Source organism: Anguilla rostrata, chromosome 6 (genome assembly GCF_018555375.3).
Source record: "Anguilla rostrata isolate EN2019 chromosome 6, ASM1855537v3, whole genome shotgun sequence".
Taxonomy (NCBI): Eukaryota; Metazoa; Chordata; class Actinopteri; order Anguilliformes; family Anguillidae; genus Anguilla; species Anguilla rostrata.
The window spans coordinates 55,352,807-55,376,348 of record NC_057938.1 but is presented as its reverse complement, the minus strand read 5'-3'; the positions used below and the strand labels follow the sequence as shown (position 1 = coordinate 55,376,348).

The following is a 23,542-nucleotide window of genomic DNA, read 5'->3' as shown; positions in this document are numbered from 1 at the left end:
CCAGGCACTCTTCCTCTCCCCTGCTCCACTCTACTCCTCTACTATTTCTCTCCTCTCCTCCTCTTCTCTACTCCTCCACCCATCCTCTCCTCCACCCTTTCTCTCCTCTCCTCCTCTTCTCTACTCCTCCACCCATCCTCTCCTCTCCTCCTCTCACCCTCTTCTCTCCTCCACACCTCCTCTCCTCCTCCTCTCCTTCACTCCTCCTCCACTCCTCTCCTCTTCCACTCCTCCGCACACAGACGGTGATACACACAGCTCTCTCTCTCTCTCTCTCTCTCAGCCCAGTGATGAGAGATACGCTCCCCCACTCGCCCGCTCCAGACTAGTGTGGAATCCCACTTAGCTTCCCATGAGAGAATCAGGGCCACAGACTACATTAGTACAGCACATTTTCACACTTCCATTTTTATCCAACCAGCGGGCACCCCTTGGAAGAGTGGTGCAGAGACAGGCTGTGAATTCATCAGAAGTAAACGCACAGAATGTCTCGCAGCTTCAGAGCTAAACCAGCCCTGCCTGCAGGAACAGAGACAAACCCGCTAACCCCAGCGATGGATCAAGAAGGCAGTCTACACACACACACACACACACACTCACACACGTGCATGCACATGCGCACACACACACACTCATACATGTGCGCGCACATGCGCACACACACACTCACAGACAGACACACACACACACACACTCATACATGCACGTGCACATGCGCACACACACACACTCACAGACACACACACACACACAGTTACACACACACACACACTCATACATGCACGCCCACAGACACACACACAGACACATGCGCACACATGCGCAAACATGCACCATGACCGCACACATAAACACACACGTGCAAACACCCACACACACACACACACACACACAATGTGCCCACACACATACACACAAATGTGGACACACACATACACACACTGCAGACATGACATTTTGCCAGAGCGCTACTTATTATTTTCTGGTATTCTGGATGCAGAGAAACGAAGAAGAAGCTGTCAGCCGCCCCCAACCACGAAGAAAGGTCATCGAGCTGAAATCATCGCTCAGGCATTAACAGTACAGCCCGGAAATAGACGGCAAAGGGTTAATGTTCTCACTACAAATCGACAATTGTACAAGATGTACCCAGAAGGAAACCCGCATTATACCGGTTAGCAGCGGCACCCCCCACCCCCCTCCGTTTGCCAGGATGTAGTACTATCATTGTGCACATTTCGCGCGCGAGCAGGCATCGAGTAGACATGTACTTCCACACTTTATAAATACGTAAAAGCTTCAAAAAACGACTACGACCAGGACTGGAAAAACATTTAAATAGCTCGGCTCGTCGGACCGACCGATGTCGGTCTAGTGCGGATCCGTATGAACCAAAATAAAGCCCTGTCTGCTCGCGTGAGTCAGTCATGTCATGCAGGAAGAGCGCGAGGCGCCCGAGTCCTTACATGCACCCCATATGCAGCGCGCGCCACTACGGTGCAGCCATGGCCCCTTGCACCCCCACCCCAGCCCCCTCACCCCTCACCCTCAACACCCTTCCACTGTCAGTCATCTTTATCTCTCTAATAGTACTGGGGAAGTTTTGGATGACTTTATCGTCAATGGACAGGGTGAATGAAAATGAACCGCACTGGAACTTGCCAAATTTTCGCCGAGATTGGGCTCTGCTCACGGTAGCCAGATTTTACCCTTTAGTCTGACTCAACACCGGCACAGATACCACCAAAAACACCCCCGTCGCGGTGCACAGGGTGGGTGCACAGAACAATAAAAGTCATGGCGGGGGAGGGGGGGGGTTACTGACCACCACAAGACACACAGAAACACGCGCAGGATTGCGGTGTGCCCTCGTGCATGCGCCAGGTTATTTCAGGTGACAGAAAGAGACAGGCGCGGGGGAGGGGGGAGTGGGGGTTCACAAGAGAGGGAGGGGGGCGCAGGTCTGCAGTCCAAAATTGAGCAAAATCTCAACCCTACATACCTCCATACTTGTCCCATCTGCAGAATGTGGATAACTGACTGCCAGATCCACACCGATATCCGACAGCACCTGCCTTTCCCGTGGGCGCCGGTGCCCAGTCCGGCCGCTGCTCTCCGGCTGCTTAGCCCCTCCACTGCCCCGAGTCCTCCCCCGGTGTAATCCTGCACGAACCACCTGAAGCTCAGGATCTGGACCAGCACCGACGGCACGAGCACGAAGAACAGCGTCAGCCCGAACCAAAGGTAGTCCCGCTTGGAGTAGTAGTCAACGGCCAGCCACAGGTCCGTGCCAACGTCCCAGAAGAAGACCAGCAGCGCGAGGATGATCCACAGGCAGTCCAGCCACAGGCGCTCCTCCTGCGGCGGCCGCCTGGCGTCCTTCCCCTTACCCAGGAGGTACCGCAGACAGGCGCTCCGGCAGCCCCAGTAGCACGACGAGGTGTTGCAGCAGTGACAGATGTGGAAAGAGCTGCCCTCCGCGGGGTCCTCCTCGCCGTTACACGCCGTTTCGTCCAGGTTGTGCAGTTGGGCGAAACCGGTGACGACCCCCAGACCATCAGATTTCGCTGCCATCTTGCTCTCTGAAGCTCCCACCTCCGGCTTCCGGGGTTAGTGACGTCACTTCCTAGACACCTGTCCTCTGACTCTACCCCAAATACGGTTGCCATCTAGCGTCCGGGTAAATTGGACGGGGGGCTAGCGCGCCCGTGCCTGAAACCGCTCCCTGCACTCCGGCGCAACCCATCCTCTTCTTCCGTGGAGACGGAGCCTCGACCAGACCTCGCCGGAGTCCACTCGCATCTGGCAAAGCAGCCGCGGCGGTGAAATGGAATGAAGATGAGTGTCTGGACACGCGGCGGAGCTCGCCCCCGCGCAGAATGACTCCTCCTGCCCCTCCGCGCGACACTGCGGCTGTATCAGCCTCCGCTCCTCTCACCGAGGTCTACAAAATGCCATGAATGATCACCCGTACTTTCCCTTGACGTAATTTATTTTTCTCTCTCCCCGCCTCGTCAGTGTTGCCACCTAGCGTTTCGTTTAATACACCAGGCATGGAACCCAGAAGGTGATGTAATGTGTTAACGGTCGCACAACTCGAGACTTTTAAACTTAGAGAATCACGACGCAAAATCCTTTGGTTCGCATCCTCCTGTAAGTCTTATAAAAGTCAGCGCGTGGGAGAGTTAAAACCAGTCAGGCTTCTAGGCTGATATAAGCTGTGGAGTGGGAATTTTCGTGAAATCCCACCCACCCCCGCATCTGCATTGGGATGACAAATAAACTCGGTGTCATTTTTCTACCCACCGCTTCTTTCAAAAATATTTATTCATTCTTCTGCCATTTCTTATTTCCCAGTTCATTTAGCGGCGATAGGTGGTGGATAAAACGTGTGTAAGCAATGTGCTGGCGAATGACAGCTTAAAGATGTGAACATTTAAGAACACCCACTAACGCCCCTGCTAGTAAGTGATCCGTGGACCATTCCTGTGTGTGTTGCCCCTCACGTGCTGGGCTTAAATTACGCACACCCAAGCTCTCGAGCACTGATCGTGATTTTAGAATCGTGAGCTGGGGGTTAGAAACCAATAATAAGCATAGAGATAAGTATTCTATGGTATTTCCTGGTTCGGTTAAGAAGTTCCGGTTAATATATAGCCTATATGCTGTACACCTATGGGGTTCTGGTGATGGAACATTTTTGTTCAAAATGCAAGTACAGAACTTCCGACGAAAAACCCAGAAAGTCTGATGTCTTGATTAGCCTAGTGTATATTCCGTGTGTTTTGTGAGATTCCGGGATGGTCGTTATAAAGCTTGTTTTTATCAGGATGGGTACTGCTGAACTGCCTGATCCATCACAGGGGACTCGCGCGGCTCAAATGGAGTCTCGCGCAGCTTTGATGTTTTAAGCCACACGCACACACACACACACACACACAGCAAGAGAGAGAGAGATGAACACGGACATGCACACGCATGTCTCCATAGAGGAACCCTATCTAGTGCAAAACGGTTCAGTCTGGGAGCTTTTACACCTTTCACATCTACCATACAGGGTTCCACAAAGAACTGAACCCCCCCCCCCGCTTCAAAAATCTCTCCTGCGCCCCTGGCTACATCACTGTACGTGCACGAGGACTGGCCTCGGTCTTTCAGCCGAGAGCCGGGGAGCTGTCCGGTGCTGAAATGCTAATCACTTACACGTTTCAAAAGATCAAGACGTTAGTGTAACTTGTGTACAACACGTATGTTTTAAAAAGCATTTTATTATTCTAATAAATAAATAAATAAATAGACGCGTAGTTCTCACTGTAAAAAGCAGACAGAAGGAGCGAGTGACAGAGAGAGAGAGAGCAGCTTGGGTTACCTGGGCAACAGAAACACGGCGCGCCCGCACGTGCACATGCCCACGCGCAGAACGGCGTTTTTGCTTGCTCAGCCAGTAAATCCTTAGCACTTGCACCTACCACCGGGGAGGAATTAGGCGGATTAGAGTCGTGCGAAGTACAACCGCTGCCATGCAAACGTTACAAAGGCTCGTCGTTGCTTCCACAACCCCCACCCCCCCACAAGTCTACAGTCTGGCCTAAATCCGTGCATGCGGTGGAGGACGTGCCATCTGAAAGCGGCTGCTGTGAACTTTCCTGCACTAACAGCTAATTGCAGCTCGTGCACATTGTCTGCACACGGGAAAGCTCGGGGGATAACACACACACAAATGCCATTTCCATTTTTCATTACGAGGTGTATTGGATGCAAATAGCTTTTTAATATACATAAGCTTGGTGTGCATTATTTTCGCATTAATGTGCAATTTTCCCGGCATACCAACATAAATGATGCGGACTTGGAAGGATTTCGTGCGGGCATTTCCCCCCCACGCCTTCCTGAATAGGTGATTTCTGAATTTAGTTTCGAAGCGATATGCTTTTGACGAATACATGAGTGCATCACGTGACTGCGGGAACTGGTCCTCAACCGTACGGCGAACCTGTGCGGATTTCCTTGTCTTCTCTGAAATGAACTTTCACCCATGGGGGGTCGGCCCGATCGGTCTGTAGACAGAGAGCCGATATTTCCTGGGGTCCTGTTACCATGAATACAGGCTCTCACAACGACCGCTGAGTGCCAAATCCATTAACAGCCACACATATGGAGCCGGCGGCGCTTCACAGCACGCCGGGATTCCACAAGTGGAAGGGCCAATTGGATTTGTTACCACGACGTCGTCTAGCACGAAAATCCTCTCAAGAACAAAAAGCTGTTTTTTTCCGTCTTTCATTTATAAAAGGGCATTAAAATTTTATGTCGGCAAATGCCGAGCACGTGTTCTTCGGGGGCCAAGTGTTAAACACTGCAAAAATGTATCGTGTTCTGAATAATACAGAGGACATCATTGGTGACGGATCCCAGCGGGGCCCGCGTGCTTTCATCTCAACAACCGGAGCGTGCCCTTGGAGTGGTGGTTCCCTAAACTGAAGCGGATCCCCCGAGGAGGCTCAACGATTACAACACTCGCGCCCTAGCGCATGCGAAATGGCGGGTAAGACTGGGAGTTCAGTTAATATTCGGATGTATCAGTCAGTTTTTTAAAAACGCATTTGGAACTGGGGTTTGGCGATTTATTTACTTACGCAGGAAAATGTTAAATATTAAATCAATTCTTACATAATACATATGGTCTCAATTAGACTCATAGGCCACTGTTTGTTGGAGTTAATATTTTACTATGTGCCCTAATTTACTTCTTACTTACTACGTGATTGAATTATAATTTGATTCTGTATTTGCGCTGTATGTTCATAGGCGTCTGCCATGCTCGAAACTAAATATCTACCTTACTCTCACTTAATGTTATAGTATTTTACAAAGAAAGATGGGTATTTTTCGAAGTTCCAGCGGCTTGTAATCGTAGCACAGTAATAATGTAACCATTTACTTCAGAAGGCCACATGGTTTTGCTCATTTTAGGTAATGGTCGGTTAGGCATTATGCTAATTCAAATCCGACCTGTTTACCTCTTGTAGATGCTTTGATCACTGCCATACTGCCGGTGATCTACGCAGTTAGTCCTATCTCTCTTCCACTAATGTGGAATTTATTAATAGTCTACACGCTATTCATGACATTTAACAATCCACTTTCTACACCCAGCTGGCTGCATGATGTCATCCCCCAGCATCACACAGTTTATCTTGCATCAGTGGAAATAGTAAAACAAACACATCTGATCCAGCCTTCTACCTCCCCTTCATAAATAAAACATCCTTGTCCTGCCCAGATATGAAGGTTTGCTTTTGTAGCTGTTTTCTTCAAGAGTATGTCTGCACAGCAAAGCAGTATTTTCCACCCTAGACCACAAGCAGGTATTTGATTCGCTAAACAGGGAACTTGGGTTATAATCTGCTGAACGTGAATGCCTGTGATGCAAAGTGAGTCCCCGCTCCTACCCGGTCCGATACTGACCTGTGGGTCTGAGTTCGATTCTGAAGAAGCCAGGGCTGCTTTCTACAACAAACCCAGGCAAGACGGGTTTGGGGGGGGGGGGATAGATTCCTGCGCATCTGTGAGCTCCATCTGTTTGGAGTTCATCAGAAGTGTTTACTGATCATCTAGGAATCCCCCAGAAGGGACCGTTTCTTTTTTTGGGGGAAAAAAAAAAAGGAGAACAAACAGCAGAAATGTGTTTGTTGAAATGTGAAAGCCGAGCATCGCCTCAAATGGTACATTTGGACCCAAAAAAAGTAGGCTTACATTGTGCCCATTTTGAAATGTTATTTTTAGCCTATGATCTGGCAAGTTTTGATCATGTGTTTTGCACCATATTCACTGACAGAAAATACCCCGCAAATACACACACACACCCACACACCTGCCCACACACACACCCACATACACAAACACACGTGTGCACGCACATGCACAAGCACACAGACACACACACATTGCACGAAAAATGATTTATTTAATCAGCGTGATTTAGTGGTTAGTAAGATGCCATCTTTGCTGTGGGCAGCTAAAGCAGCACGGTGGCTTGTGGCCCAGAACCAATGCCGGACTGTGCCAACATGATCAATCCCGTTTGCCAGTGTTACTGTGCCAAAATGATGAGACCAACGTGATTATCGAAGCGTCTGTAGAGTAAAACACTAATTATTTGCAGTGAGCAAGATGCCCTTTAAATAACATTTCAAATAAAATGTTTACTTTCCTTTTAGTTGAAACAATATTTCATCCCATACGTTGAAACCTTACATTTTGTTTCACTGGCAGCATTTTTGCCAGAGGCGGCAAGCCAGAGGCTTTCTTTGTCTGTCCCCGTCACTGGATGCGTTTGGTGTTGTTGTTTTTGCTGACACGGAGCACTGAAGTGGATAATTACAACTGAGAAACGCCCAGCATGGATCTGTTTAGCTAACAAAGGAGAAATTGATGATCTTCTCGCACAAACAAAACACCCCATATTATTATGCTGAGAGATCCAACAGCGCCCTCTTATGGTGACTTGACACAATCATGATTTATTTCTCTATTATAAGTGGATGGGTAAAGAATACTTACATGAAGAATCTATCTATCTATCTTAGGCCAATTCCATAAATACTAAACTTGCACTGTCTTCTGCACTCGTATATTAGTATCGTAATTTACACTCGTCTAAGAAAGCCTTTTTGAATTTACCATGGTTAAAATACGAATGTTGCATTGTAAGAAACATGGGTATTTATTAGGTATCAGAGCTCCGTTATCCGTGACAACCTTACCACAGTGTGTTAGGCTTTTTCTGTCTCTTCTAATGGAGGTTCCTTTACTCCATATTAACCCGATATTATGTTATGCCAAAACATGTAAATTGTTATCATTGTTAGGGAAACAGTTAATTTACGAAAACCACACTCCTCTCATATTTTCCTGCGCAATTGTCATATGTAGATGTATTAAATTACAGATCTGTTTATCTTTCTCACCGATTCTGAATCGACTCTGGATCACAACGTATCCGGAACTCACATTTCTACGTTCGTCAAGTTCCAATCGGAGTGTTTTTGCAGTTGCAAATTACTTCCGCATTTCCGTAGTCTTTAGAGTGAAAATTGTCAAGCAACCGAGAAGATAAAGGTATGCTTTTCACTTGACGGCATTTGTTTGGACCACATTTGGCCATGTCCGAAGCTGATCTGCTGGATATTACAAATTCTATTTAATTTACCTGTCGATGCCGTTATGTATGTATGGTTGTTTTACTCGCAGCCACGACGTTAGCTAGGTAGCTATCCTAGCTCCTTATATTAATTTATCATAGCTAACTGCAGCTAGTTTGAGTGATGACAAGTCATTTGAATAGTAGCTACCAGCGGTGGCTATGTATGGCTGTATTAACGTTTGTTCGCCCCACTGTTCAATATTGCTCAAGCAATGATGCTTGATTAGCTTGGTAGCTGATGGGTAGCTAGCTGTAACCAGGTTGTTTTCTGCAGTTGTCACGGGATCCGTCCATTAAATAACGCTGTACACTACGTGTGTGAAAGTTCACTATGTTAGGTGTGGCTTGTTGTGTGTACGTTAGAATCTACTGCAGCGGCTCACCCGTAGTTGCTTATTACCCTCCGAATTTCGAACCGAACCGAACTGAATTATCGAGCTTGACTTAGCTTCGTGCATATTCAGTGGTTTAGCGGTCGGCTCCTGCCACAAGTCGGTCATCTGATGCAGTAGCATGGGGAGTAGCTGTAGTCTCGAGATTGCGTAATTTGCGCCAGCTTTTGTTAAACCTGCATCAATTACACAACAACCTATAGCTTGTATGACTAATTCCCAGATTGAAAGATCTGGTGCAATGAAGAGTAGTAGCTTAATATTTTTTTAATCAGATAGTTGAATTCTTAGTCAGACAAGGAATCTGTTTTCTGGAAAGTGGTTGAATGACTAGTCAAGATTAATCAGATTCTTTCGAAATATAAAATTACGTAATCTGTCACGAGGCTTCTCGGCTAATGTCGAAATGTCAAGCAAAAATGACTGGCACACCGTCTCCTCTCTGACCCGAATGATCGGCAAATAAACCAAAAATCACACTTCACAGCCCAAATAAAAGTAAGATAATTCAACCGGTATGTTTTACTGTGTGCTTTTAATGGCTTTAAGTCAGTGTGATGTCACTGACCATTAAAACTGAATCCCAGCAGCTGTGATGTGTGGGTGAGTGACAGCGTGTCTTACCGTCCTGAAGAGAGAACTGTCTTTCCCCCTCCGCTCCTGCAGAGGGCGCTGTGGTTCTCTGTGCCAGGATGGAGTTTGCGGAGCTGATAAAGACGCCGCGCGTGGACGGCGTGGTGCTGCACCGGCCCTTCCTGCCCACCGTGGAGGGTACGCTGTGCCTGACGGGACACCACCTCATCCTGTCCTCCCGCCAGGACAACACCGAGGAACTCTGGCTCCTCCACTCCAACATCGACTCCATCGAGAAGAGGTCAGAGGTCACGCCGCTCAAGCCACGCCCCTCTGGAGTGGCCAGTTCTGCACAATGTACAGCCCAAACCGGGACTTGCTGAATAAGGTTTTTGCGGGCTGAGGTGATGTACCTCACATAGAGACAGAGTGGTATCTCGTTGTTACCTTTCACAGAGCAGTTTTACTGAGGCTGCTGCTTGTGGGGTTACACAGTTATGTGTTAGGGCTTGTAAGCAGCACTATGTTAATCTCAGTTAAGACTCAAGACCACACTGCTTGGCTTCATATATGGCTTTAACTTTAGATTATTTAGCATTAACCCTTTAAGGTGTAAAATCGCGAATATGCGATGGGAATGTTCTTAATTGAGAATCCGAATGCTGTTGTAACAATCACTACTGATAATAGAAAGAAAAGGAGTTCTAGAACACTGACAAAGGACTTTGAAAAGACATTCTGAACTGTCCACATTAGACACAGAAATGTGAGCAGGAGAGCGTTTTTGAGCTTAACTTTCTGAGTAATGCGTCCTGTGGAAGTGAGCTGCTGAGACAGACAGGAAGTTGTGGGCGCAGGTCAGGAAGTAGCTGTGATTATGTCAGGTTGTGTCAAGTGGGCGAATGTGACTCTACAGTGGTTCCCTTGGGTGTGGAGGCTGTTTGTGGTGGTATGGCGTGCTGAATATAGCTCACTGGGAGGGTGTGTTTGTAAATTGGTGGGGAAGTTGCGATCGTGAACTTTGGTGGGGGGGTGTTGATATTGTGGCGATGCGCCTTGATGAGTCTATTTGGGGAAATGGCTATCATATCATGGCTCGGGTTCAGAGTGCTGTAGTGCAGTTAGAGGGTGACTCTGCTCTGTGACCCTGCAGAGTGTGGTTTGGGGGTGACTCTGCTCTGTGACCCCCTCAGGTTTGTGGGTTCCCTGGGCACCATCATCGTTAAGTGTAAAGACCTGAGAGTGATCCAGCTGGACATCCCTGGTATGGAGGAGAGCATGAACATTGGGAGCTCTATCGAGGTAAGCAGCCCGCCCCCCACAACCAAAATCCCAACCCCCCGGTCCCAGGAGAACTGGCTCCTGAATCTGACAAGGTAATTGGAAAATGTAACAGAAATATCCAGGATGTTTTCATTTTGACATGACTTTATAACTTTTACATCTGAAAACATTATTGAGGAATAGTCCATTGAAGTTGGAATATTCATGCATTTTTGGCCAGGGTCATTACACTGATTTTAGATCTATATGTGCCACAACCAAAAATCCTGAAACCCCCCTCCTCCCCCCCTGAAGGCATTATCCACACTGGAGTCTGTGTCCCTGATGTACCCCTTCTTCTACCGGCCCATGTTTGAGGTCATCGAGGACGGGTGGAACTCCTTCCTGCCCGAGGAGGCCTTCAAAGACGTTGAGTCTGCGGTAAGACTACTCTTCCCAGCAGGCCACACTCCGGCTGGGAGTCAATGGTGGTAAAACTACATTTCCCATGTGACACTTTGTTAGGCTGTCTCACCCACCAATGCCCGCTCTTTCTCCCCCCCGTCAGACGGATGAGTGGCGACTGAGCGGCGTGAACAAAGATTTTGCGGTGTGCCCCTCGTACCCCGCCCTGCTGGTGGTGCCCAGGGACATGGACGACGACACGCTCCGCAAGGCGGCCACGTTCCGGCACGGCGGCCGCTTTCCCGTCCTCAGCTACTACCACAAGAAAAACGGCATGGTGAGCGAGGCATTGTGGGTGTTGGAGTTCCATGGGTCATTCTGTATTTCATTCAGCCTGCATTTTGAATGTTGATGGAAAAATCAGTACTGGTAACTGGGAGCAATGGAGCCCTAGAACACTGATTTTGAAATTTTGAAAAAACATTCCAAAGAACCTGTTCGTCTGTGGGGTAAGTTGGTGCATGTAGAAAGAGTCGAAAGCCTGCCTAGCTGGGGGGAAAAGTGCTGTAAAACGAACAGAATAAATGATGAGTTTTTCCTTTGCATTGGATGAACGCCCTCCCCCCCCCCCCCGACCGTCCCCAGGTGATGATGCGAGCAGGGCAGCCGCTGACCGGTACGAACGGGCGGCGGTGTAAGGAGGACGAGAAGCTGATCAACGCCACGCTGCGAGCAGGGAAGCGCGGTTACATCATCGACACGCGCACCATCAACCAGGCTCAGCAGGCCAAGGCCCGCGGCGGGGGCTTCGAGCAGGAGGCCAACTACCCCCAGTGGAGGAGGATCCACAAGGCCATCGAGAGGTCAGCTCACCGTCCCCTTAAACCCTAATCCCTAACCCAACTACCCCCAGTGGAGGAGGATCCACAAGGCCATCGAGAGGTCAGCTCACCGTCCCCTTAAACCCTAATCCCTAACCCCTACCCAAACCCAACTACCCCCAGTGGAGGAGGATCCACAAGGCCATCGAGAGGTCAGCTCACCGTCCCTTAAACCCTAATCCTAACCCGACCCTAACTAACTATCCCCAGTGGAGGAGGATCCACAAGGCCATCGAGAGGTCAGCTCACTGTCCTTATACCTAATCCCTAACCCTACCCTAACCCAACTACCCCCAGTGGAGGAGGATCCACAAGGCCATCGAGAGGTCAGCTCACCGTCCCCTTAAACCCTAATCCCTAACCCCTACCCTAACCCAACTACCCCCAGTGGAGGAGGATCCACAAGGCCATCGAGAGGTCAGCTCACTGTCCCCTTAAACCCTAATCCCTAACCCCTACCCTAACCCAACTACCCCCAGTGGAGGAGGATCCACAAGGCCATCGAGAGGTCAGCTCACCGTCCCCTTAAACCCTAATCCCTAACCCCGACCCTAACCCAACTACCCCCAGTGGAGGAGGATCCACAAGACTATCGAGAGGTCAGCTCACTGTCCCCTTAAACCCTAATCCCTAACCCCTACCCTAACCCAACTACCCCCAGTGGAGGAGGATCCACAAGGCCATCGAGAGGTCAGCTCACTGTCCCCTTAAACCTTAATCCCTAACCCCTATCCTAACCCAACTACCCCCAGTGGAGGAGGATCCACAAGGTCATCGAGAGGTCAGCTCAAACCCTAGAGCTTGCACAGTGCAAAAATAATTTTTTTGAGCAAGTGAGAACTTGTTGAAAACTATGGTTCCTGAATGGAGCAGTTTTAGCAGTGAGCTGCTAATGCTCTATGCTACCTGTGCAGGTGGAATATTCTGCAGGAGAGCCTGATCAAGCTGGTGGAGGCCTGTAATGACCAGTCTCCCAGTATGGACCGCTGGCTCAGCAAGCTGGAGGCCTCCAATTGGCTGACGCACGTGAAGGAGATCCTCACCACCGCCTGCCTGGCCGCGCAGTGCATCGACAGGTGAGCGTAGCCATGGAAACGCCCGTCCGTCACGCTTCCACGAAGGCTCGGCCCCGGGGCAGTCAAAGTCACGTTTTCAAAACAACCCCGAAAAATTCCCGAGTTAGAAGTCTGCATTCCTGAGAAGCTGAGAAGTCACCTTGAGGATATTGTTGGCGCCACAGTACAGAAACTGTGTGTGGTGACTTGCAGGTCATGGCAGATACAAGCTTCCTTCACGCTGCTTTTGATGTGGTGGACTGTAAAATTTCCCAGCATTCTCCACACCAGGGCTGCCTGGCCCTGCTCTTGCAGATCTACTGTCATGTAGGTTTTCCTTTCAACCCCAATTTGTCACACCTGCTGCTACTAATTAGCAGCTCAATGAGATCTGTACTGTAGCTGTTGAATGAGTTTTGCTTTGTTTGGGTTGGGGTGAAAACCAACAGGACGGTAGATCTCCAGGAACAGGGTTGGGCAACTCTGACGGTGAGAGTATTCACTCTGGCGAAGACCACGGTGTGTCCATCAGTAGGCCTGCTGGAACACTGTGTGTGAGAGGTTTCCATGGCGGTTATACCTGTATTATGGTCTGTTTGGCAGGGAGGGTGCGTCCGTGCTGGTCCACGGTACCGAGGGGACCGACTCCACCCTGCAGGTCACCTCTCTGGCCCAGATCATCCTGGACCCGGCTTCCAGAACCATCCGCGGGTTTCAGTCCCTGGTGGAGCGCGAGTGGCTGCAGGTGAGAATCACTCAGTAGCATTAGCATTAGCATGTGTGCTGCACTGTAGCAGTAGCATTATGTTTGATGTACAGCAATAGCAGTAGCATTAGCATGTGTAATGCACATTGGTAGCAGTAGCATTAGCGGTATGTGTATGTGTGTGATGTACGGTGTTAGTACCATTAGCATTAGCTCATGTAACAGGCTAACAGCAGTAGCATTAACAGTATGAATGTGTAGTATTAGAGGTAGTATTAGCAGTATGTATGTGTTTGAATGATGTGCTGTATTAGGAGTAGCATTAGCATGTGTAATGCTCAGCAGTAGCATTAGCAGTATGTGTATGAATGATGTGAAGTATTAGCAGTACCGGTAGCATCAGCATTAGCATGTGTCACGCACAGCAGTAGCATTAGTGTGTACAACATGCAGTAGCATTAGCATGTGTAATGTGTAGCATTAGCATGTGTAGCACACAGTAGCAACAGTAGTATTAGCATGTGTTACACAGAGTAGCAGCGGTAGTATTAGCATGTGTAATGCACAGTAGCAGCAGCTGTAGCATTAGCATGTGTAAAGCGCAGCAGTAGCGTTAGCGTGTGCGATGCGCCGTCCCTGCAGGCGGGCCACCCGTTCCAGCAGCGCTGCGCGCAGTCGGCGTACTCCATGGGGAAGCCGCGCTGGGAGGCCCCGGTCTTCCTGCTCTTCCTGGACTGCGTCTGGCAGATCCTGCGCCAGTTCCCCTGCTCCTTCCAGTTCAACGAGCACTTCCTGGTGCAGCTCTTCCAGCACGCCTACGCTTCGCAGTTCGGCACCTTCATGGGGAACAACGCCGCCGAGCGGTCAGTAGCCGCTAGTCACTGGCTCTCCTGTAGTACTGTGTGCGGCCTGCAGGGTGTAAAATAGTCACTCACTCTCCTGTAGTACTGTGTGCGGCCTGTAGGGTGTAAAATAGTCACTGGTTCTCCTGTAGTACTGTGTGGCCTGTAGGGTGTAAAATAGTCACTGGTTCTCCTGTAGTACTGTGTGGCCTGTAGGGTGTAAAATAGTCACTGGCTCTCCAGTAGTCCTGTGTTTGGTGTGTAGGGTCTGTGAGTGCAGTAGGGGGTGGGTTTCGGGGGGGGTCTCAGGTGGGTGCGATTTGGGTCAGATTTTCTCGCCGCCCCGGTGGCAGCTCCTCGTATGAAACCGGGCCGTTCTATAGGAGGGGAAACCAAGTCAGAGCCGTGTGGAGGTCCGTGGGAATACCACAGACTCAGAGCCTCTGAAGCACAGGGACATATTTACAGAGCGTCTGAGGCGGCATGTGTACTTTTTATATTCAGGACACGAGAGGATATCTCACATCTGTGACATACGGCGGCCGGCCTACATACAGACCTTTAAGCTTCTCATGTTGGGCTTGGTTGGGCTTGGTTAGGGCTGAAGCTAAGCAGGGCTGGAAAGAAAGCTTGTGAAGGCCATTATTGCATTCGCTGATTATCGCTGTGGTATATTGCCTAGCCTGACATCCCGCCACTTCCTCCCATGGATCCTGCCGCTTCCTATTTTAGCCCTCCTTTGCTTCAATACGCTGTGGTATATTTCCCAGCCCTCGCAGGATGTGCGGCTATACTGCAGTGACTCCTTCCCATACAGCGCCACCCACTGGAAGGCCCTGGAAACGCTTTCTGTTTTTGGTTCACATTTCCAGATCGTGTTTATGTATTTATTTGTGGAAGGTGTGCGTGTCATGTAGTGTTATTAGTGCTTGTAATTGTATTGCCTATGCAGAGGTGTCAGGGTGGTCAGTAATTATGACCTCATCCCCAGCGTCTGGACCCTCAGGGCCCTGACCCCTGACCTCCCAAACAAGCAGGGCAGAGCCTGGGGCCTCAGCTGGTGATAGAGAGTCCCAGTGGGAGTGTTCTCCTGACTGTGTGTGTGTGTGTGTGTGTGTGTGTGTGTGTGTGTGTGTGTGTGTGTGTGTGAGCATACCTGTGTGTGCGTGTGCGTGTGTGTGCGTGTGTGTGTGCGTGCCTGTGTGTGCGTGTGTGTGTGCATGTGTGTGTGTGTGTATGTGTGTGCGTGGTGCGTGTGTGTGTGTGTGTATGTGTGCTTGTGTGTTGTGTGTGTGTGTAGTGTGTGTGTGTGTGTGTGTATGTGCTGTGTGTGTGTGTGTGTGTGTGTGTGTGTGTGTGTGTGTGTGTGTGTGCATGCGTGCCTGTGTGTGCGTGTGTGTGTGTGTGTGTGTCTGCAGGGTTAAGCTGAAGCTCTCTCAGAAGACGGTGTCTCTCTGGTCGTGGGTGAATCGGCCTCAGCAGATGGACCGCTTCCTGAACCCGCTCTACGAGCCCAACAGCCTGGTCATCTGGCCCTCCGTCGCCCCTCAGAGTCTGCTCCTCTGGGAGGGTAAGAGCTCCCCGACTCCTCCTCCCTCCTCCTCTTCTGCTCCTTCTCCTCTCTTGCTCCTCCTCTCTTCTGCTCCTCCTCCTGCTCCTCCTCCCCTTCCTTTTCTGCTCCACCCCTTCTGCTCCTCCTCTGCTCACCTCCTCTCTCGCTCCTCCTCTCCTCTCCTTCTCTTCTGTTCCTCCTCTCTCCTGCTCCTCCTCCCTCTACTTCTGCTCCTCCTCTCCTCCTCTCTCCTTCTTCTCCTCTCCCTGCCCTCAGTGCTGCAGTTCTGAATTCCCCAGCAGGTGGCGGTGTTGAGCGTGTGTTAGAGTGCAGTGTCTGTGTGTTCTGTCCCTGGCTACATTGTGAGGGAGTTATCAGCAGGTGGCGCTGTTGAGCGTGTGTTAGAGTGCCGTGTCTGTGTGTTCTGTCCCTGGCTACATTGTGGGGGAGTTATCAGCATGCTGGAGCTGAGCTGGTCAGGCTGCCATTACCAAGGTCACATGTGTGTAATGCTGGGGGGGGGCGGGGTGATGGGGGAGGGCAAGCAAGGCAGGAGTGTAGCCTTCAGCATGCAGCACGCAGTTCTGTCCCTGACCGACAGACAGACACGCAGACGGACAGCAGGACAGACAGACAGGCACACACACACAGATTGACAGACAGACAGATAGAGAGGTTCTGTCAGCCCACTGTCTGGGACAGGAGGTTCCCGGTTGCAGGTCTGTGTTCTTGGCAGGAGGAGGTGGATTGCCAAATGTGTTTGTCTGCGGGATGTCCCGGAGGAAGACAGGGCACCTCTTCTCAGGCAAAAACACCAGACTGCGGGATTCTCCTTCTCCTTCTGTGATTGGTTGGCTAGGAGCTGCAGGTTCTAATTGGCTGGTTTTGGAGTGCAGGTTTTGAAGAGTTATTTTTGTGGTGCAGGATCTTGGTTGGCACTAGGGTGTAGGATCTGATTGGCTGATTTTTAGTCGCAGGCTTATGATTGGCTGGTTTTGAGCCGCAGGTTCTGATTGGCTGATATTGGGGCACAGGGTCTGATTGGCTGGTTTTGGGACGCAAGTTCTGATTGGCTGGTAGTGGAGCACAGGGTCTGATCGGCTGGTTTTGGGGCACTGGTTCTGATTGGTAAATGGTAAATGGACTGCATTTATATTATATTATATTACTGCTTTACAATGATGCCTCTCATTCGCCAGAGCAGTTAGGGGTTAGGTGTCTTGCTCAAGGACACTTCGACACGCCCAGGGCGGGGTTTGAACCGGCAACCCTCCGACTGCCAGACAATCGATCTTACCTCCTGAGCTATGTTGGCTTATAATGGTGGTTTTGTGAGTGGAGTCAGTGCCCTGACCTCATGATCTGACTGGAAGAGCGCACGTGCATGAAGCACCCCCCCCATCCCCACCCCACACACACCCCCCACCCCCCCATCCCCACACACACCCCCCGATGATATCACATATGGCCTGAGGGCTCGCATGACTAAATATGGCACCAGTGTGACATTGTACAAATACTTTTTGAAATCCTGACCTACTTATGAGCACCCAGACACACACACAGACAAACACACACAGGCTGGCAGGAGATACAAATGCACACATGCACGCTTGCACGAACACACAAAGCCAGTAGATACAAACACACTTACACAAACACACACACACACACACACTCACATACACAGGCAGGAGATACACACACTCACATACACAGGCAGGAGATACATACACTCACACACACACACATACACATACACACACAAGCAGGAGATACACACACTCATACACACACACAGACACACACACAGTTTCACACACACACAGTTTCACACACTCACACACAGTTTCACTTACACTCACACACACACACACAGACACACACACAGTTTCACACACACACACACAGTTTCACACACTCACACACACAGTTTCACTTACACTCACACACACACACACAGACACACACACAGTTTCACACACACACACAGTTTCACACACTCACACACACACAGTTTCACTTACACTCACACACACACACACAGACACACACACAGTTTCACACACTCACACACACACAGTTTCACTTACACTCACACACACACACAGACACACACACAGTTTCACACACACACACACACACACACACAGTTTCACACACTCACACACACACACACACACACACACAGGTTCACTCACACTCACACACACACACACAGACATACACACAGTTTCACACACACACACACACACACACACTCACACACACACACAGTTTCACTCACACTCACACACACACACACAGACATACACACACAGTTTCACACACACACTCACACACACACACACAGACATACACACAGTTTCACACACACACACACACACACACACACACAGTTTCACTCACACTCACACACACACACACACACACACACACACAGTTTCACACACACACACACAGTTCACACACTCACACACACACAGTTTCACTTATACTCACACACACACACACAGTTTCACACACACACACAGTTTCACACACTCACACACACACTCACACACACAGTTTCACTCACATTCACACACACACACACAGACATACACACAGTTTCACACACACACACACACACACAGTTTCACTCACACTCACACACACACACACAGACATACACACAGTTTCACTCACACTCACACACACACACACACACACACACACAGTTTCACACACACACTCACACACACACACACACACACACACACAGAGTTTCACACACACACACACTCACACACACACACAGGTCGTTCTCAGCGATGTGACGCTGTCCCCTGTCCCTCTCCAGGTGTGTTCCTACGTTGGAACCGCTCCTCTAAGTGCCTGGACGAGGCCAGCGAGGAGATGGCGCACATCATCGAGTACAACAAGGACCTGCAGGCCAAGGTCAATGCCCTGCGCAGGCAGCTGGCTCAGCTGGAGACCCAGGACAGCCCACTGGACACGCCCTAGAGTGGGCGGGGTAACGATGACTACGCCCACTTATAGCCCTTACACCGCCCCCCTCCTACCAGCCCTGCTCCCCAGCCAAGTACGCCAACTCCCAAAAAGCTGCTCACTAAACCAATCTGCTGCATGCATAAGCTCACACACATACACACACACACGCACTCTCACACTCTCAGACACACAGACACACACACTCTCTCACACTCTCAGACACACACACACACGCACGTACACAGGCGCACACACACACACACACACACACACGCACTCTCACACTCTCAGACACACACACACACACGCACGTACACACGCACACCCACACACGCACGCACGCACGTACGCACTGTCTCACACTCTCAGACACACACACACACACTACAGCATTGCTCGCTCTCCCTGACATGGTCTGAAGGAGGATTCTGTCTCGGAGAGTCCAGCTGCTCTAAGCATTAATAGAGGATCTGAGAAGTGATGACTCGCCCTCCGGTAAAGAGCTGAGTACAGCAGCACTACCTACAGCAAACCACTAATAATCCTGACCGTAATAACAATAATAACAGTGATCTGCTTATGATCACCTGGTACATGCCTACACGTGAGCTGGTGTCTAAGAGCAAGAAGTTATCACACCTGCTGCTTTTCACTTCCTGCGTTCTTACGCAAGCTCCTTGCAGGAAGCATCACCACTTCCTGTGTGCTTGCCTGGGCTGTCTAATCCAACTAATCGCCCAATCAGTGCCCAACCTCACTAATGCTCTTCTGGCCGAATGAAAGAAAAAAATCCCTGCAGCGATGCTCCAATATCTAGTATAAAGCCTTCCCAGGAGAGCGGAGGTTGATATTGCAGCGAAGGGTGGGCCAACTCCATATTAATGCCCATCATTTTGGATACCAGGTGTCCACACACCTTTGGCCACGTAGTGTAGCACCATCTTCCCACTCTCTGTGTGCTTGGTGTGCCTCTCAAAGGAGGTAGCTCAACTTCCTGCGTGCTTGTCTGGACAGGAAGTCGCACCGGAACGCGTGTAACGCGGCCTTCTGCTTTCCCTGCGCTGATGATTCATAGCGTGCCACACGTTTGAAGTCAGGCGCTTATAATAAAATCACTAAATTCCCAGTAAACGTACCGGCGGATACCGGCGACTGTATCCGTTCGTGTCTCGGCTAGCGAGCGTGCCCGTGTTTGGTGGAGTTTCTGTCTCGACGGGCCAGAGGATGCACTTCCTGACGAAGTTCACTTTGGCGTCACAAAAAAGAAAAAAAAAGATTAAAAAACATCAATACTTGAGCGGACTTTTGGAATTGTAAATAGGTTTGGCTTTTTGGAGCAGTCCTGCTGAAATGTATAGCAGTCATGTTGTATCCACACGTTACATAGGTAGGGGTATGTGATGCTAGATTAACCCTGAATTACAGTGTGTGACTGTTTGAATACGCTGTTCTTTCCTGCGCTGCTGTAGCACGCTGTAAACACTGTATATGGCTATGCTGTGAGCAGCTTCAGGTTGTAATACAGCTTTTTTTTTCCCCCAATATGAGGGAACTGTAAACTACGCATGTGTACGTATCGGGGAGGGGGAAACGGCATCTGCTTAAACTCTGCAGCTGAAGGTGCACTGTGGTTAGATTGAACAGATCAGACAGCAGTGAGGAGAGCTCTCTCATTCCTCACCCCGCAGAGTAGCTTGGCTCCTGTAGCCGTGTTCTACTGTTAGCTGCACAACGTTCCGTTTTCATTCAGTATTTTTGCCGCCTTCTGGATTGTAATCACCCCTGAAATCCTTAAGAACACCAGTGATAGCGCTCGAAGGCAGTGTGTGTGTGTGCGCGTGCATGCATGCATGCTTCCAGTGTGTGTTTGTGTGTGTGAGTGTGTGTTTGAGTTTGTGTGTGTGTGCTGCACACGCGTGTGCACGCTTCCATTGACCTAAGGTGAAGCGCACACAGGCGTGTGATCCGTGTTCTGATGTATGTACTGAGCACGTATGTATGTGGCTGAGTATGTACCGGATGGGATGTTATGGGACGTCAGGGTGCGAGACAAACTGGAGGTGCACATTGGGCATGTACAGTACACACACGCTACATGTATGACACACGCGTGAATGGTGTTCAGGGTGGTCTGAACGGAACTCTCGCTCGTCTGAGGGGACCAGTCGAGTCTGGTTTGGGGTCCTGCCTAATTTCACTTCACATGAATCTGACCAATGAAAGGGACTGAAAATGTTTTCTTTTATATATATATATATATCACTCTAGAATGTCACTGTAGAATTGATGCATTTTTGTCGTGTATGTGTGTGTGTGTGATGTATCATTTGGACCGTTCTGTGTAAAGATGTCTGCGATGTCATTGGGTAATAAAGGAAACCACGTGGCTGAACATGCACAGGTGTGTGATTTGATTGGCCAGCCCCGCCAGCGGAACAGGTGGGTCCTACCCCGCTCAGGATTCCGCTGCCCCCCCCTGCTGGTGGAGTGCCCCCCCCTCCTCCTCCTCCTCCAGAGTCACGCTGCCGGTCTGGGGGGGGCAACGGGCACACGTTTCGTTTTGCACGGGGCATTGCGAAAGATGCCAGGTGTGGCCAGCGGCGTGGCACAGGCATCACATGCCCAATCAGGAGGCGCCGGAGAATAAATAGCCGGCCAGTCAGGGCCCTCTGTGAGCGTCAACCACCAATCACAGGGCATGACCTTCTGAGCAGCGACTTACATAATCTTCTGATTCAGGGCAATCAGGCTCCTACCTTCAGCATTAGCTCGTTTTTTTTTTTTCTTCTTCTTCTTTCCATTTCATTAACTTTTCTTGTCCGGGTTCCTATGTATATTATCAGCCTCTAACTGGAAATAAGTGACTTGCGAAACCTGGCGTTGCCCGTGCAAATTAACCGCGCGATTAAAGTGTGTCAGCACTTTGAAAGGGTGAAACGAGTTGAGCTGGATTCAGCGCGCAGGACTCGTCATCGAGAGCTTCTGCACTTTAAAAGCCTCCGTGTGGGAAAGTGAGCCTTCGCTCTCAGGGCAGATCACAACAACACGAGGACATTAAACGACCCCCACAGCTTGGAGGAGAGGGAATCCTGCTGAGACATTCGTCGTTTGATTTTGACAGTGTAGCATTCTTCACTTTTCTTTATTTCATTTTTGGCTGGACCGGGTCGTCATCAAGCTCTGCAGAAGCCTGATAACGACCCATTAATTTGAATCAGGAGTGTTGGAGCAGGGAGACATCTAAAACATGCAGGGCAGTGGGTCCCCAGGACCAGGGTTGAGAAACATTGCTCTGCAGCATCTGTGCTTTCATTGGCTTGCTTCAGTCCTTCTGGCCCGTTTGGCTGTCCTGTGTTTTGGAATAGCCCCGCCCCTTCCACATGCCTCTGTTTTCTCCCCACGTGTGAACTCTTCCAGGGAAGATGGATGTTGTTCTCTGTTACGCCCCCCCACCACCCCGCCAGGTCACGTGTGGACTCTTCCAGGGAAGATGGATGTTGTTCTCTGTTACGCCCCCCGACCACCCCGCCAGGTCACGTGTGGACTCTTCCAGGGAAGATGGATGTTGTTCTCTGTGTCGCCCCCCCACCACCCCGCCAGGTCACGTGTGGACTCTTCCAGGGAAGATGGATGTTGTTCTCTGTTACGCCCGCCGACCACCCCGCCAGGTCACGTGTGGACTCTTCCGAGGAAGATGGATGGTGTTGTGGATTTTAGTTTTGACCCATATTCCTCTTCTCAGCGGAAATTCCAGAGATTTTTTTTGTCCAACGCCCCATTTCCACGTTGCCAAACTTCTGACTAGGTTCCTTTTTTATCATTTGGAAACCAGGTGATCATAAACTTATTCATTACAAGTAAAAAAAAAAAAAAACTTCAGACATTAAATTATCTGCACAATAAAACGTGTGTGTGTGTGTGTGTATATACATATATGTTATTTTAAAATTACACTTAAAAAAAAAAAAAAAACCAGACTATTGAAACAAAGCCAGAACTGACTTTCCACATGGAACCGTTTCAAAGTTGATTTAGTGATTGTTGCGCAGCGTTTCCTGCGACCAGTTCACTGTGAGTGTGTGCCACAGGGGAGAAGCTCACTCACGGTCAATGACTTTTGCTGACCTTCAAATTTTCACCTTTCTTTCTGCGTTTTAAGAGTGTTCTAATTTTTTTTTGCAGTGTCTGCAACATGCAGAGGATGGAATGAGAATCTAAGAGTCTCCCAGAAGAAGGCTGTTAAATGGTTGAGAAGGCCAACAAACCCCCTCCAATTAAGGATTAGTCTTGTGACATATCCATAACAGCAGTCTATTTGCAGTCATTTTATTTCTATAGTACTTTTGACAGGGACAACGTCTCAAAGATGTTTTACAGAAAAATAAGAAATAAAGCTGGGAAAGACATCTACGGCATGTCTGAACTCCTCAAAAAAAAAAAAAAACAGAAAGGGATGTAAAATATATATTTATTAATACATTTGGAGTGTTCCCCATTGATTGATGCTATCAGACTCTCATTAACCGGCTTTGCAGGGCAAACCACTTATTCATCCCAAATCTGGTCAGTATCATTTCCTCAGTTAGCATTTTGCTGTTTCTTTTTCCCCGAGATTTGTGCGACAGTAGGCTTGTCCACAGCACTGTTTCTTGCATTACTGGGTTTGTACATTG

General features: G+C 49.5%; 2 protein-coding genes and 1 long non-coding RNA gene across 6 annotated transcripts in view; 1 reads left to right on the top strand and 2 right to left on the bottom strand.

The window, feature by feature from the left end:
- xkr6b (XK, Kell blood group complex subunit-related family, member 6b) overlaps positions 1-3,744 on the bottom strand; it is a 28,735-nt gene extending 24,991 nt beyond the window's left edge. Inside the window, exon 1 of one of the 2 annotated variants that reach the window (XM_064340710.1) lies at positions 2,003-3,744. In XM_064340710.1, coding sequence (XP_064196780.1) covers positions 2,003-2,574 — 572 coding nt within the window. In that variant the 5' untranslated portion in view covers positions 2,575-3,744. The remainder of the gene's footprint in view (positions 1-2,002) is intronic. The other variant, XM_064340711.1, reaches the window with a different exon arrangement.
- A 3,203-nt stretch (positions 3,745-6,947) lies between these two features.
- Positions 6,948-8,750, bottom strand: LOC135257692 (uncharacterized). Its single transcript, XR_010330708.1, has 3 exons — positions 8,590-8,750; positions 7,258-7,416; positions 6,948-7,136 (listed from the first exon to the last, which is right to left on the bottom strand). It is a non-coding gene; the product is annotated as an uncharacterized LOC135257692 (long non-coding RNA).
- On the top strand, positions 7,987-21,261 carry mtmr9 (myotubularin related protein 9). 3 transcript variants are annotated; one of them, XM_064340707.1, is made up of 11 exons: positions 7,987-8,121; positions 9,265-9,472; positions 10,365-10,473; positions 10,750-10,875; positions 11,003-11,176; positions 11,485-11,702; positions 12,635-12,796; positions 13,379-13,520; positions 14,124-14,344; positions 15,742-15,893; positions 18,718-21,261. In XM_064340707.1, the coding sequence occupies exons 2-11, from the start codon at positions 9,291-9,293 to the stop codon at positions 18,879-18,881; spliced, it is 1,650 nt and encodes a 549-aa protein (XP_064196777.1). In that variant the 5' UTR covers positions 7,987-8,121; positions 9,265-9,290; the 3' UTR covers positions 18,882-21,261. The 3 variants fall into 3 exon arrangements, with proteins under 3 accessions (XP_064196777.1, XP_064196779.1, XP_064196778.1); XM_064340709.1 differs by lacking the exon at positions 7,987-8,121 and adding an exon at positions 8,141-8,269; XM_064340708.1 differs by lacking the exon at positions 7,987-8,121 and adding an exon at positions 8,766-9,096.
- The last annotated feature ends 2,281 nt before the right edge of the window (positions 21,262-23,542 follow it).

Bases quoted from the DNA above. Each gene is read 5' to 3' on its own strand.
- mtmr9 (XM_064340707.1), top strand. From the start codon at position 9,291: ATGGAGTTTGCGGAGCTGATAAAGACGCCGCGCGTGGACGGCGTGGTG. The intron at 9,473-10,364 runs GTCAGAGGTCAC...TGACCCCCTCAG, and splicing joins ATCGACTCCATCGAGAAGAG to GTTTGTGGGTTCCCTGGGCA. The intron at 13,521-14,123 runs GTGAGAATCACT...CCGTCCCTGCAG, and splicing joins TGGAGCGCGAGTGGCTGCAG to GCGGGCCACCCGTTCCAGCA.